The sequence below is a fragment of the Astyanax mexicanus genome, chromosome 4 (assembly GCF_023375975.1).
Source record: "Astyanax mexicanus isolate ESR-SI-001 chromosome 4, AstMex3_surface, whole genome shotgun sequence".
Lineage (NCBI taxonomy): Eukaryota > Metazoa > Chordata > Actinopteri > Characiformes > Acestrorhamphidae > Astyanax > Astyanax mexicanus.
In genome coordinates, this window is record NC_064411.1 from 2565001 (window position 1) to 2580049 (window position 15049).

Genomic DNA, 15049 nt, shown 5'->3' on the forward strand with positions numbered 1-15049 from the left:
TTGTACATTGACCTAATTGTAAAAGAAAGATACGTCATAAATAAAAACTGTCACGTAGACCCAGGCAGGGAGACGAGGAGGCGGACACAGGTAGTGCAGGTAGGGACGAAACGAATAATTTAATAAATATATATATATATATATATAAATAACAAAGATAAACAAGTAACAAAGGACACGTAATAATAAAGTAAACCAAAACAAACGAGAGGAACTAGTGAACATAAACTAAACAAACAAAGCTAAGAACATAAACAAGGAATAAACAAGAAACTAGAAACTACCAAAAATAACCAAGAAATAACCAAAACTAAACAGGGCAGGGATATATATATATACAAGGGAAACAACAAGAAGCAAAACACTAAGAAATAAACTAGGAAATAGACTATATATATATATATATATATATGGCAAAAACAGAGAACAGAGAAACGCTAAGAGGACTGATAACACTGAGAGAGACAAAACAACATTGGAAGGTGCGAAGACCGACCGAGACAAAGTGGCAGAGGAGTGCTATTTATAGTAACATGTAACACACAAGAATAGGAAACACCTGGGGAAGGGGCGGAGCTACAAATGAGAAACAGGTGGAAAAGTACTGAGACGGTGTCACGAAATGACCCAGGCAGGGAGACGAGGAGGCGGACACAGGTGCAGGTAAGGCGAGAAACGAATTATTTAATAAATAAATAACAAAGATAAACAGAGACAGGCAACAAATAAACACGTAAACATAAAACAGGGAGAAATATACAAGGAACAAGACTAATAAAACTAGATAAACAAAACAGAACTGTACAAAACAAGAATTACACAAGAAGATAAACAAAGAACAAGGGACTCGGGCTAAGGCTATGAAAACGCAGAGGGACAGAGAAACGCAGAGGGACAGACAACGGGGGACAGTGCAAAGACCGACAGAGGACAAGTGACAGAGGAAGTCTATTTAACTAAACAGGAAACACACTGGGAGTGGAAACACCTGGGGAAGGGGTGGAGCTACAAATGAGACATGAGGTAATGGAAAATCACAGGCAGAACACAGGGGCACGGGTCACGTGGGACAACACAGGCACGAGGACAGACAGGAAACAGGTTCAGGCGTGACAGACGGGAGACACAGGGGAGCACAGGTCACGTGGGGAAGACACACAGAGACACGAGACGAGGCCAAGACGTGACAGAAACATTAATAAAAACTACTTATAACACTGAAAAAATAGCATTAGTTACCCATTCCCCCCCCCCCCCAATCTCTAACTATAAACTTTACGATTAAATATAATTATTATTAAAACCTCTCAGAAATGTATTTTTTTTTTACATTGTGTGTGTATTTTTTTTATTTCATAATAAAAATCCATAATATTTAAGTAAAAAAATACACATTTTAGTTTAGTGTCCCCGTGTTGTGGTTTGTGGTTTCACTCAGTCCTGTTACTGAACCTAACACATTACCCCTGATCATCTGAAACATCTGGAACATTCTACAACAGGAAGTCGCGCCTACAACAGGAAGTGACCTCATCAGCTGGTTCTGGTTCTAAAGATCATGGGAAGACCAAAATTCCCAAAGTTCCCTCGTTAGTTTTTTGTTTTTCTGTATATTTGATCTTATTGTAACTGTAATGACTGAGGAGCTCAATCTCAACACTCAGTCCTGTTACCTAAATTACATCTTACGTCTTATTGGTTTATTTTTAAAATAAACCAATTAAATTTTGGGAAAATCGCTAGAGTGTGCCCAGTGTCCTCATGCTTTTAGCATAGCCGCCATTTAGCTATTAAAAAAAAAAAACAAATTCTTGTTACTCAAAACATAAAAAGTCTTTCTTTCTTTCTTTCTTTCTTTCTTTCTTTCGTTCATGAACAATATTTTAATTAATAATGTTTAATTAATGTTTAAATAGTAATGCTAATACTACTACTAATAGTAATGTTTATATCTCTCTTCTCTTCCAAAGCTCCCTCCATGGTACCCATAATGCACCAGGTCAGCTCCACCATGAGGAGCATCACACTGTCATGGCCGCAGCCGGAGCAGCCCAATGGCATCATCCTGGACTACGAGCTCCGCTACTACGAGAAGGTAGGAGAGCTGAGCGTGATCATGTGATCATGTGGGTTTGTTTTAAAAACTCTAATTTAAGCATCATCTATAAAGAATCCACCAAAAAAAAAAAACACCCAATCCCAGTACTTTACAAAACAAATACAAATACTTTACAACAAACTTTACAAACCTTATTTGGGACTGGTTGCCCAGAACTTTACACACCCCTCTTATTTTAGCCTGGAACTTTACAACTCCTGTTGTTGTTGGCATAAACTTTACAAATCCCTTTTATTTTAGCCTTTAACTTTACGAATCCATTTTGTTGTAGCCTAAACTGTACAAACCCCTCTTATTGAGGACTGAAACTTTACAAACCCCTCTTATTAGAACCTAAACCTTTACAAAACCCTCTTATTAGAACCTAAACCTTTACAAACCCCTCTTATTGAGGACTGAAACTTTACAACCCCCTCTTATTAGAACCTAAACCTTAACAAAACCCTCTTATTAGAACCTAAACCTTTACAAACCCCTCTTATTGAGGACTGAAACTTTACAACCCCCTCTTATTGAGGACTGAAACTTTACAAACCCCTCTTGTTGAGGATTGAAACTTTACAACCCCCTCTTATTGAGGATTGAAACTTTACAAACCCCTCTTATTGAGGACTGAAACTTTACAACCCCCTCTTATTGAGGACTGAAACTTTATAACCCCTCTTATTGAGGACTGAAACTTTACAAACCCCTCTTATTGAGGACTGAAACTTTACAACCCCTCTTATTGAGGACTGAAACTTTACAAACCCCTCTTATTGAGGACTGAAACTTTACAAACCCCTCTTTTTGAGGACTGAAACTTTACAACCCCCTCTTATTGAGGACTGAAACTTTACAACCCCCTCTTATTCAGGACTGAAACTTTATAACCCCCTCTTATTGAGGACTGAAACTTTACAAACCCCTCTTATTGAGGACTGAAACTTTACAACCCCCTCTTATTGAGGACTGAAACTTTACAACCCCCTCTTATTGTGTCCTGGAACTTTACAAACCCCTCTTATTGAGGACTGAAACTTTACAAACCCCTCTTATTGCGGACTGAAACTTTACAAACCCCTCTTATTGAGGACTGAAACTTTACAAACCCCTCTTATTGTGTCCTGGAACTTTACAAACCCCTCTTATTGAGGACTGAAACTTTACAAATACCTCTTATTGAGGACTGAAACTTTACAAACCCCTCTTATTGAGGACTGAAACTTTACAACCCCCTCTTATTGAGGATTGAAACTTTACAAACCCCTCTTGTTGAGGACTGAAACTTTACAACCCCCTCTTATTGAGAACTGAAACTTTACAAACCCCTTTTATTGAGGACTGAAACTTTACAACCCCCTCTTATTGAGGACTGAAACTTTACAAACCCCTCTTATTGAGGACTGAAACTTTACAAACCCCTCTTATTGAGGACTGAAACTTTACAACCCCCTCTTATTGAGGACTGAAACTTTACAAACCCCTCTTATTAGAACCTAAACCTTTACAAACCCCTCTTATTGAGGACTGAAACTTTACAACCCCCTCTTATTAGAACCTAAACCTTTACAACCCCCTCTTATTGAGGACTGAAACTTTACAACCCCCTCTTATTCAGGACTGAAACTTTATAACCCCCTCTTATTGAGGACTGAAACTTTACAAACCCCTCTTATTGAGGACTGAAACTTTACAACCCCCTCTTATTGAGGACTGAAACTTTACAACCCCCTCTTATTGTGTCCTGGAACTTTACAAACCCCTCTTATTGAGGACTGAAACTTTACAAACCCCTCTTATTGCGGACTGAAACTTTACAAACCCCTCTTATTGAGGACTGAAACTTTACAAACCCCTCTTATTGTGTCCTGGAACTTTACAAACCCCTCTTATTGAGGACTGAAACTTTACAAATACCTCTTATTGAGGACTGAAACTTTACAAACCCCTCTTATTGAGGACTGAAACTTTACAACCCCCTCTTATTGAGGATTGAAACTTTACAAACCCCTCTTGTTGAGGACTGAAACTTTACAACCCCCTCTTATTGAGAACTGAAACTTTACAAACCCCTTTTATTGAGGACTGAAACTTTACAACCCCCTCTTATTGAGGACTGAAACTTTACAAACCCCTCTTATTGAGGACTGAAACTTTACAAACCCCTCTTATTGAGGACTGAAACTTTACAACCCCCTCTTATTGAGGACTGAAACTTTACAAACCCCTCTTATTAGAACCTAAACCTTTACAAACCCCTCTTATTGAGGACTGAAACTTTACAACCCCCTCTTATTAGAACCTAAACCTTTACAAACCCCTCTTATTGAGGACTGAAACTTTACAAACCCCTCTTATTGAGGACTGAAACTTTACAAACCCCTCTTATTGAGGACTGAAACTTTACAAACCCCTCTTATTAGAACCTAAACCTTTACAAAACCCTCTTATTAGAACCTAAACCTTTACAAAACCCTCTTATTACAACCTAAACCTTTACAAACCCCTCTTATTAGAACCTAAACCTTTACAAAACCCTCTTATTGAGGACTGAAACTTTACAAACCCCTCTTATTAGAACCTAAACCTTTACAAAACCCTCTTATTAGAACCTAAACCTTTACAAACCCCTCTTATTGAGGACTGAAACTTTACAAACCCCTCTTATTGAGGACTGAAACTTTACAAACCCCTCTTATTGAGGACTGAAACTTTACAACCCCCTCTTATTGAGGACTGAAACTTTACAACCCCCTCTTATTGAGGACTGAAACTTTACAACCCCCTCTTATTGTGTCCTGGAACTTTACAAACCCCTCTTATTGAGGACTGAAACTTTATAACCCCCTCTTATTGAGGACTGAAACTTTACAAACCCCTCTTATTGAGGACTGAAACTTTACAAACCCCTCTTATTGAGGACTGAAACTTTATAACCCCCTCTTATTGAGGACTGAAACTTTACAAACCCCTCTTATTGAGGACTGAAACTTTACAACCCCCTCTTATTGAGGATTGAAACTTTACAAACCACTCTTGTTGAGGACTGAAACTTTACAACCCCCTCTTATTGAGAACTGAAACTTTACAAACCCCTTTTATTGAGGACTGAAACTTTACAAACCCCTCTTATTGAGCACTGAAACTTTACAAACCCCTCTTATTGAGGACTGAAACTTTACAACCCCCTCTTATTGAGGACTGAAACTTTACAAACCCCTCTTATTAGAACCTAAACCTTTACAAACCCCTCTTATTGAGGACTGAAACTTTACAAACCCCTCTTATTAGAACCTAAACCTTTACAAACCCCTCTTATTGAGGACTGAAACTTTACAACCCCCTCTTATTGAGGACTGAAACTTTACAAACCCCTCTTATTAGAACCTAAACCTTTACAAACCCCTCTTATTGAGGACTGAAACTTTACAACCCCCTCTTATTAGAACCTAAACCTTTACAAAACCCTCTTATTAGAACCTAAACCTTTACAAACCCCTCCTATTGAGGACTGAAACTTTACAAACCCCTCTTATTGAGGACTGAAACTTTACAAACCCCTCTTATTGAGGACTGAAACTTTATAACCCCCTCTTATTGAGGACTGAAACTTTACAAACCCCTCTTATTGAGGACTGAAATTTTACAACCCCCTCTTATTGAGGATTGAAACTTTACAAACCACTCTTGTTGAGGACTGAAACTTTACAACCCCCTCTTATTGAGAACTGAAACTTTACAAACCCCTTTTATTGAGGACTGAAACTTTACAAACCCCTCTTATTGAGGACTGAAACTTTACAAACCCCTCTTATTGAGGACTGAAACTTTACAAACCCCTCTTATTGAGGACTGAAACTTTACAAACCCCTCTTATTAGAACCTAAACCTTTACAAACCCCTCTTATTGAGGACTGAAACTTTACAAACCCCTCTTATTAGAACCTAAACCTTTACAAACCCCTCTTATTGAGGACTGAAACTTTACAACCCCCTCTTATTGAGGACTGAAACTTTACAAACCCCTCTTATTAGAACCTAAACCTTTACAAACCCCTCTTATTGAGGACTGAAACTTTACAACCCCCTCTTATTAGAACCTAAACCTTTACAAAACCCTCTTATTAGAACCTAAACCTTTACAAACCCCTCCTATTGAGGACTGAAACTTTACAAACCCCTCTTATTGAGGACTGAAACTTTACAAACCCCTCTTATTGAGGACTGAAACTTTACAAACCCCTCTTATTGAGGACTGAAACTTTACAAACCCCTCTTATTGAGGACTAAAACTTTACAAACCCCTCTTATTGAGGACTGAAACTTTACAAACCCCTCTTATTGAGGACTGAAACTTTACAAACCCCTCTTATTGAGGACTGAAACTTTACAACCCCCTTTTATTGAGGACTGAAACTTTACAACCCCCTCTTATTGTGTCCTGGAACTTTACAAACCCCTCTTATTGAGGACTGAAACTTAACAGACCCCTCTTATTGAGGACTGAAACTTTACAAACCCCTCTTATTGAGGACTGAAACTTTACAAACCCCTCTTATTGAGGACTGAAACTTTACAACACTCTCCTACTGTCACCTAGAACTTTATATACCCCTTGTATTGTAGCGTAGAACTCCACAAACAAAGCTTACTGTGGCTTAGTACTTTACAAACCCCTCTTAATGAGGACTGAAACTTTACAAATCCCTCTTATTGTACCCTGTGACTTTACAAACCCCTTATATTTTTGCCCAGAACTTTACAAGTCCCTTTTATTTTAGCCTGGGACTTTACAAATGCCTTTTATTGTAACCTATAACTTCACAAACCCGTCTTATTATGGCCAGAACTTTATAAACCTCTTCTGTTATTGCCTGGAACTTTACAAACTCATCTTATTTTAGCCTGGAACTTTACAAACCCCTCTTATTGTGGCCCAGAACTACTTTACAACCCCTTCGAACTGTGAAATAGAACTTTACATACCCGATTTTCTGTAGTCTGGAACTTCACAATATCAGCTTACAGTGGCCCGGAACTTTACAAACCTTTTTTATTGAGAACTGAATCTTTACAATGCCTCTTGTTGTTGGCAGAAACTTCACAAATCTCTCTTATTTCACCCTGGAACTTTACAAATTCATCTTATTGTATCCTGGAACTTTACTAGCCCCTCTTATTTTGGCCTGGAACTTTACAAACCCCTCTTATTTTAGCCTGGAACTTTATGAATTTTTCTTATTGTAGCCTGGAACTTTACGAATTTCTCTTATTGTAGCCTGGAACTTTACAAACCCCTCTTATTTTAGCCTGAAACTTTACAACCCCCTCTTATTTTAGCCTGGAACTTTACAAACCCCTCTTATTTTAGCTTAAAACTTTACAAACCCCTCTTATTTTAGCTTAAAACTTTACAAACCTCTCTTATTTTAGCCTGGAACTTTACAAACCCCTCTTATTTTAGCCTGGAACTTTACAAACCCCTCTTATTTTAGCCTGGAACTTTACAAATTTTTCTTATTTTAGCCTGGAACTTTACGAATTTCTCTTATTGTAGCCTGGAACTTTACAAACCCCTCTTATTTTAGCCTGGAACTTTACAAATTTTTCTTATTTTAGCCTGGAACTTTACGAATTTCTCTTATTGTAGCCTGGAACTTTACTAGCCCCTCTTATTTTGGCCTGGAACTTTACAAACCCCTCTTATTTTAGCCTGGAACTTTACAAATTTTTCTTATTTTAGCCTGGAACTTTACGAATTTCTCTTATTGTAGCCTGGAACTTTACAACCCCCTCTTATTTTAGCCTGAAACTTTACAACCCCCTCTTATTTTAGCCTGGAACTTTAAAAATCCCTCTTATTTTAGCTTAAAACTTTACAAACCCCTCTTATTTTAGCTTAAAACTTTACAAACCTCTCTTATTTTAGCCTGGAACTTTACAAACCCCTCTTATTTTAGCCTGGAACTTTACAAACCTCTCTTATTTTAGCCTGAAACTTTACAAACCTCTCTTATTTTAGCCTGGAACTTTACAAATGTATCTTATTTTAGCCTGGAACTTTACAAATTTCTCTTATTTTAGCCTGGAACTTTAAAACCTCTCTTATTTTAGCCTGAACCTTTACAAATTTCTCTTATTTTAGCCTGGAACTTTACAAATGTCTCTTATTTTAGCCTGGAACTTTACAAATTTCTCTTATTTTAGCCTGAAACTTTACAAATTTCTCTTATTTTAGCCTGGAACTTTACAAATGTCTCTTATTTTAGCCTGGAACTTTACAAATTTCTCTTATTTTAGCCTGGAACTTTACACATTTCTCTTATTTTAGCCTGGAACTTTACATAAACCTTTTATTGTATCCTGGAACTTTACATTCTCTTTAGGGACTGTTTTGCTGGACACTCTTGGGTATGTATCACTATGCCATAAATGAATGTTAAACATTAAAACCGTAACTCAACAGTTTTAACTCAGTAATAATACAGTGCCTGAAGACCTCAGAGATTTTAGTGTATCTGTAAAGAATTCGTGATTGGTGTTTTAACAGGTTGTATTTGAGCTTTTAGAGGCGTAGCGCTCCTTTACCTTCACTTTAAACCCGGAACCGAACATTTCACGCCAGAACCGGATCTGAGTGAGTTCCTGTTTACATCTGAGACCTTAAATTATACACAGATTAAAATAAAAATAAATAAATAAAAAGCTGCTGCAGTTCCTCTTAAACGGCTGGTGGGAAACAATGGGAGCGAGTTGAGTGTCTAAACTCACGGGACGGCGGTTTCCCCGTTAAAGCAATCAGGCTCCTCCAGCCGGCTTCACGCTCATTGTGTGGTGATTCGGCGCGTGGAGAAACGAGTGCGGATATGAAAATGAGTTTAATCAGAAGCTGCGGGATGAAGATTCCTCTTCACAAAGCTTTAGCGCAATGCAAACACCACGAGTGGAAACACTTATTTACCTATAAATATGCATGAAGAGTAATCATCCCCTTATTCCAGCGCCGCACCTCCTTTAGGCAAATGGATGAGCACTTCTTAAACAAACGTGGAGAAAAAAACAGGGGGAGACGACATCGAACGAGTGAAGAATACCAAACACCATAGAGTACACTAGATCATACTGCTGTTACTGCATCAGCAGCCGGAGTCTGAGAGAGAGAGAGAGAGTGTACAGTAGATCATACTGCTGTTACTGCATCAGCAGCCGGAGTCTGAGAGAGAGAGAGAGAGTGTACAGTAGATCATACTGCTGTTACTGCATCAGCAGCCGGAGTCTGAGAGAGAGAGAGAGAGAGAGAGAGTACACTAGATCATACTGCTGTTTCTGCATCAGCAGCCGGAGTCTGAGAGAGAGAGAGAGAGAGAGAGAGAGAGAGAGAGAGAGTACAGTAGATCATACTGCTGTTTCTGCATCAGCAGCCGGAGTCTGAGAGAGAGAGAGAGAGAGAGAGAGTACAGTAGATCATACTGCTGTTTCTCCATCAGCAGCCGGAGTCTGAGAGAGAGAGAGAGAGAGAGAGAGAGAGAGAGAGTACAGTAGATCATACTGCTGTTTCTGCATCAGCAGCCGGAGTCTGAGAGAGAGAGAGAGAGAGAGAGAGAGAGAGTACAGTAGATCATACTGCTGTTTCTGCATCAGCAGCCGGAGTCTGAGAGAGAGAGAGAGAGAGAGAGAGAGAGAGAGAGAGAGTACAGTAGATCATACTGCTGTTTCTGCATCAGCAGCCGGAGTCTGAGAGAGAGAGAGAGAGAGAGAGAGAGAGAGAGAGTACAGTAGATCATACTGCTGTTTCTGCATCAGCAGCCGGAGTCTGAGAGAGAGAGAAAGAGAGAGAGAGAGAGAGAGAGTACAGTAGATCATACTGCTGTTTCTCCATCAGCAGCCGGAGTCTGAGAGAGAGAGAGAGAGAGAGAGAGTACAGTAGATCATGCTGCTGTTACTGCATCAGCAGCCGGAGTCAGAGAGAGAGAGAGAGAAAGAGAGAGAGAGAGAGAGAGAGAGAGTACAGTAGATCACACTCTCAGCTTACACCGGGTGGCCACTTTAATGGAAACAGGCACTTGGTATCTCTGCTCGTTGGCCAATTTATTGGAAACACCCCAATCAAATTTGTTCTTTTACTTTTTTTCACATATTTATGCTAATCTGAGCTAAACGTAGCCGCAGCCATTCACTGTATATCACTTTATATATATCAGGTGAATACTGGGTGGCCACTTTATTGGAAACACCTACTACTACTACTACTACAGTACCTTGTGTTTTTTTTTTTTTTCTTTACTCACATACAGTGGCCACTTTATTGGAAACACCTACAGTACCTGGTGTTGTTTGTATTTATAAGCTGATCAGACTCTAGATCAGATCCAGTTGTGAGGAAAATAGATAAGTGCAGTCAGTGATGATGCGCACCAGGCTATTATTTCTCGACGTGTGTGTGTAGAGTGTGTGTGTGTGTGTGTGTAGAGTGTGTGTGTGTAGAGTGTGTGTGTGAGAGGAGGCGGAGGGTTAGGAAATGAATGCCGGAGGGTGGAATGTTTTGGAATAAACATTTTTACACTTCAGAGACTACGGCTCCGATATCAATCACGGCCTCGTTTGCCGCTGAGCTCTCTCTCTCTCTCTCTCTTTCTCTCTCTCTTTCTCTCTCTCTGTTGTTGTGTTTTTTATTATTATATTTTTTTAATCATGTCCTTGATTACAGAGTTGGGGCTGAAAGCTGATTAGCAGCCGGATACTCTCGGGGTCGGGCTGTAAAAAACAAAACGTCGGCGTTTTTAAAACGACTCGGAGCTCCAGATCCTCTCCAATAAACGCCTGAGCTCACAGAACCGCGCATCATTAATTATAAAAGCCATCAGCCGCCGAGTGCCGCGTCCACACCGGCCCACTCAACACACCACACTCACACGCTCACGAATATATAATTATTAAATTATCATTAAAAACACTGCACTTATAATAACACTGGCCCCCTTTTCTGCCCCCATGACTGGAAAAGCTTCGTTTAAATGATCAAAAAGACAAATTAGCCTATTGCTTTTTCTTCTCGATGGAACAAAGTGATCAAGTGCCCACTAGTTCCCGGCTTTCCGCTAAAAATTACAATGACATGCCCCTAGATCAGGACAATTTAATGTCTTAATAAATTCATATGGGTGTAAAAAGTAATACCACTACTACTAATAGTAGTAATAATAATTAGAAGAAGAACAACAACAACAAGAAGTTGAAGTAGTAGAAGAAGTAGAAGATGAAGACGAAGAAGAAGTAGAACAGGAAGAAGAAGAAGAAAAAGAAGGAGAAGAAGACCAAGTAGAAGAAGAAATGGAAAAAGAGGTAAAAGAAGTAGAGAAGAAGAAGAAGACCAAGTAGAAGAAGTGGAAGAAAGAGGTAGAATAATTAGGAAAGAAGAAGAAGAAGATGAAGAAGAAAACCAAGTAGAAGAAGTGGAAGAAAGAGGTAGAATAATTAGAAAAGAAGAAGAAGAAAAAGAAGAAGTAGAAGAAGACCAAGTAAAAGAAGAAATGGAAAAAGAGGTAAAAGAAGTAGAGAAGAAGAAGAAGACCAAGTAGAAGAAGTGGAAGAAAGAGGTAGAATAATTAGGGAAGAAGAAGAAGAAGATGAAGAAGAAAACCAAGTAGAAGAAGTGGAAGAAAGAGGTAGAATAATTAGAAAAGAAGAAGAAAAAAGAAGAAGACCAAGTAGAAGAAAAAGTGGAAAAAGAGGTAGAAGAAGTAGAAAAGAAGAAGAAGAAAAAGAAGAAGAAGGAGAAGAAGACCAAGTAGAAGAAGAAATGGAAAAAGAGGTAAAAGAAGTAGAAAAGAAGAAGAAGACCAAGTAGAAGAAGTGGAAGAAAGAGGTAGAATAATTAGAAAAGAAGAAGAAAAAAGAAGACCAAGTAGAAGAAAAAGTGGAAAAAGAGGTAAAAGAAGTAGAAAAGAAGAAGAAGACCAAGTAGAAGAAGTGGAAGAAAGAGGTAGAATAATTAGAAAAGAAGAAGAAAAAAGAAGACCAAGTAGAAGAAAAAGTGGAAAAAGAGGTAGAAGAAGTAGAAAAGAAGAAGAAGAAGAAAAAGAAGAAGACCAAGTAGAAGAAAATGTGGAAAAAGAGGTAAAAGAAGTAGAAAAGAAGAAGAAGAAAAAGAAGAAAAAGAAGACCAAGTGGAAGAAGTGGAAGAAGAAAACCATGTGGAAGTAGAACAAGAAGAAGAGGTAGAAGAATTAGAAAAGAAGAAGAAGAAGAAGAAGAAGAAGAAGAATACCAAGTAGAAAAAGAAGTGGAAGAAGAGGTAGAAGAATTAGAATAGAAGAAGAAGAAGAAAAGAAGAAGAAGAAGAAGAAGAAGAAGAAGAAGAAGAAGAAGAAGAAGAAGAAGAAGAAGAAGAAAAAGAAGAAGAAGAAAAAGACCAAGTAGAAGAAGTGGAAGAAAGAGGTAGAAGAATTAGAAAAAAGAAGTAGAAAAGAAGAAAAAGATGATGAAGAAGAAGAAGAAGAAGAAAGAGGTAGAAGAATTAGAAAAGAAGAAGTAGAAGAAGAAGAAGAAAAAGAAGAAGAAGACCAAGTGGAAGAAGAGGTAAAAGAATTAGAATAGAAGAAGAAGAAGAAAAAGAAGAAGAAGAAGAACAAGAACAAGAAGACCAAGTAGAAGAAGTGGAAGAAAGAGGTTAGAAGAATTAGAAAGGTTGAAGAAGAAGAAGAAGTAGAAGAAGCAGAACAAGATGAAGAAGAGGTAGAACAAGAAGAGGGAGAAGAATTAGAAAAGAAGAAGACGATGAAGAAGAAGTTAACTTTGTTGCCCCCTCACATCTATTCAGCAGTAATATCTGCTGAATTAGAAGGAAAACATGGTGACACCACAGTTCCTTACTAGTGCTTAATCCAGTGCTGCTTATAGTCTGTTTATGAACACTGTATGTCTAAATGTTTGTAAGTTAGTTTACCTGATCATTGCTGCTGACGCTGAGGTGCAAAAGCACAAACACAAAGCTTATCTAGTCCCTGCAGTACAGAATGACTGCCAATAGAATAGGACCTTTGCAGGCAGATTATGCCTAATGCCAGGTGAAGGTATGAAATGGGGTATAAAGTCCATTGGACTATTAAACTGTGGATGGTGGAGCTTCTTCCAGTACTTTGGGATGGTATTACCTTGGAAGTTGAGGATTTGGGGAGTTGGGGACGTGGTAATATTCTGATATTAACTCAGTAGTGAGATAGATAATCCACTGCTGTAGGGATTTAGGGAATCCGGCGTGTCGTTGGCAGATGCTCCTCAGTGTCGGTGCTGATGCTGAGTGTTATTAGTTCTAGCAGATCTAGAAGATGATATCTGAATATCAGAACTGTGAGAGTTTTTTTTCCACCGTGAAAAAAAGATGTGTGAGTTGGCAGAAGCTCAATTTAGCAGCTAATTACTGGGTGAACTAAGCGGGTTGTGGTTGGGTCAGTGCCAGGCTGGATAGAATGAGGATTAGGAGATTTGGGGATGCTGTTGGTTTGCCAGGCGCTGGAGATGCTGGATTTGGTGCTGAATAAGCTGCTCCAGCTACAGGTCAGGGGTCATCTGTAGCTGGTTGGCTCTGGTTCTGATCCGGGTTCTCGTCTCGAGATGGAGGAATGCGATCGATTCTAATACTGTGATATTCTGATATTCTAATATTCTGTCCGCGGTCCTGAACTGCCAGTATCTTTTGGGCAGTTAAATGTTAGCTGAAAGTACGTCTGACCCTAGTGAAGTTTAACGCTGGCATAACTGAAATTTTAGGACATGAAGGTCTCTGTAAAACACCAAATCCACCGGAGATCCTATTTAAACCTATAGTTACACACAGAGGTGGATAATCCAGGTCCAGTAAGTAAAAGAAATCCAGTTTTGTTGGCTGAGCTGCAGAAGAACCGCTCAGGCAGTTAGAACAAAAAAAAAAAAAAAACAGTGGATTTTTACTTTTAACTAGTGTAAACAGAACTGTTCTCAATTGTACTCGGCTGGTGGTGTTTTTCCTCCATAGACTAATTCTAACCATTTGTTTCTTAGCTCTGAATTACTGGGTAAAGTATATAAACACTGATGTGTTATTCGCACAAATAACACAGGAATGAACTGCATGCTGTTCCTAGCTCTGTTAGCTCCTCCTATCTGACGAGACAGTGTAAGCTCTGCCCGGCTTCAGCTCTGCCTATGTGGGCGGTCCGAGCCGAGGTGGGCGGGGCCATGAATACTAATTGGCGGGTTGATGTAGACACGGTGCTTTTCCTGATCGACTCGTTTCGTTTTTCTGAGTATTTTCTTTGACTAGCTGCTGCAGACAATGGAGGTTCTTTCTGTCTTTCTGTCATCTGTCTCACTCTCTCACACACACACACAGTCTGTTATCTCTCTTTTTCTTAGCTTGAATCGACCCACCTAATGGAGCAGTGATGGCCGTAGCTGTGTGTGCACACATATCTATATGGGTTTATGTGTTTTTGTTTGTGGTCTTTAGGTCTTTAGGTGGTGGGGGGAGAATGGGTGGGGGGCATCAGAGAGAGGAATAAAGCTGGAATTAATGCATGACCCCTGACCCCGCCTCAGAAGATCAAAGACTTTTGCGCAGTACCATGCTTTGATCTTTGAGGGCGGATCCATTTACGGAATTACATTATCATACAGAGCTCATCCACCCGCTCAGAGTTTATTCTGTTTAGCTGCACTGTTAGAGTAGCAATCCGCCAAAGTCAGAGCTCACCTGGTTCTACTCTTAAAGAGAAATGTTGAGCTAGAAAAAAAACACTCTATTTGGTTTATTTCCCGTCCCAAAATCAACCACACCCATAAATTACTGTGGCACCACCTGTCACTTTCACTTTCATTTTCACTAAAGCCAGTGATGATGTCAGAGGTGTTGTAGATATGTAAACCTGCGTGAGATATGGAGATGTGTAGAGTGTGTTATAAGTCAGGGTT

At 39.2% G+C, this 15049-nt stretch overlaps 1 protein-coding gene across 2 annotated transcripts in view; it reads left to right on the forward strand.

The window, feature by feature from the left end:
- LOC103025121 (ephrin type-B receptor 1) overlaps window positions 1-15049 on the forward strand; it is a 328663-nt gene that overhangs the window by 235517 nt on the left and 78097 nt on the right. For both annotated transcript variants that reach the window (XM_022664950.2, XM_049477190.1), the window contains exon 7: window positions 1971-2095. In XM_022664950.2, coding sequence (XP_022520671.2) covers window positions 1971-2095 — 125 coding nt within the window. The remainder of the gene's footprint in view (window positions 1-1970; window positions 2096-15049) is intronic.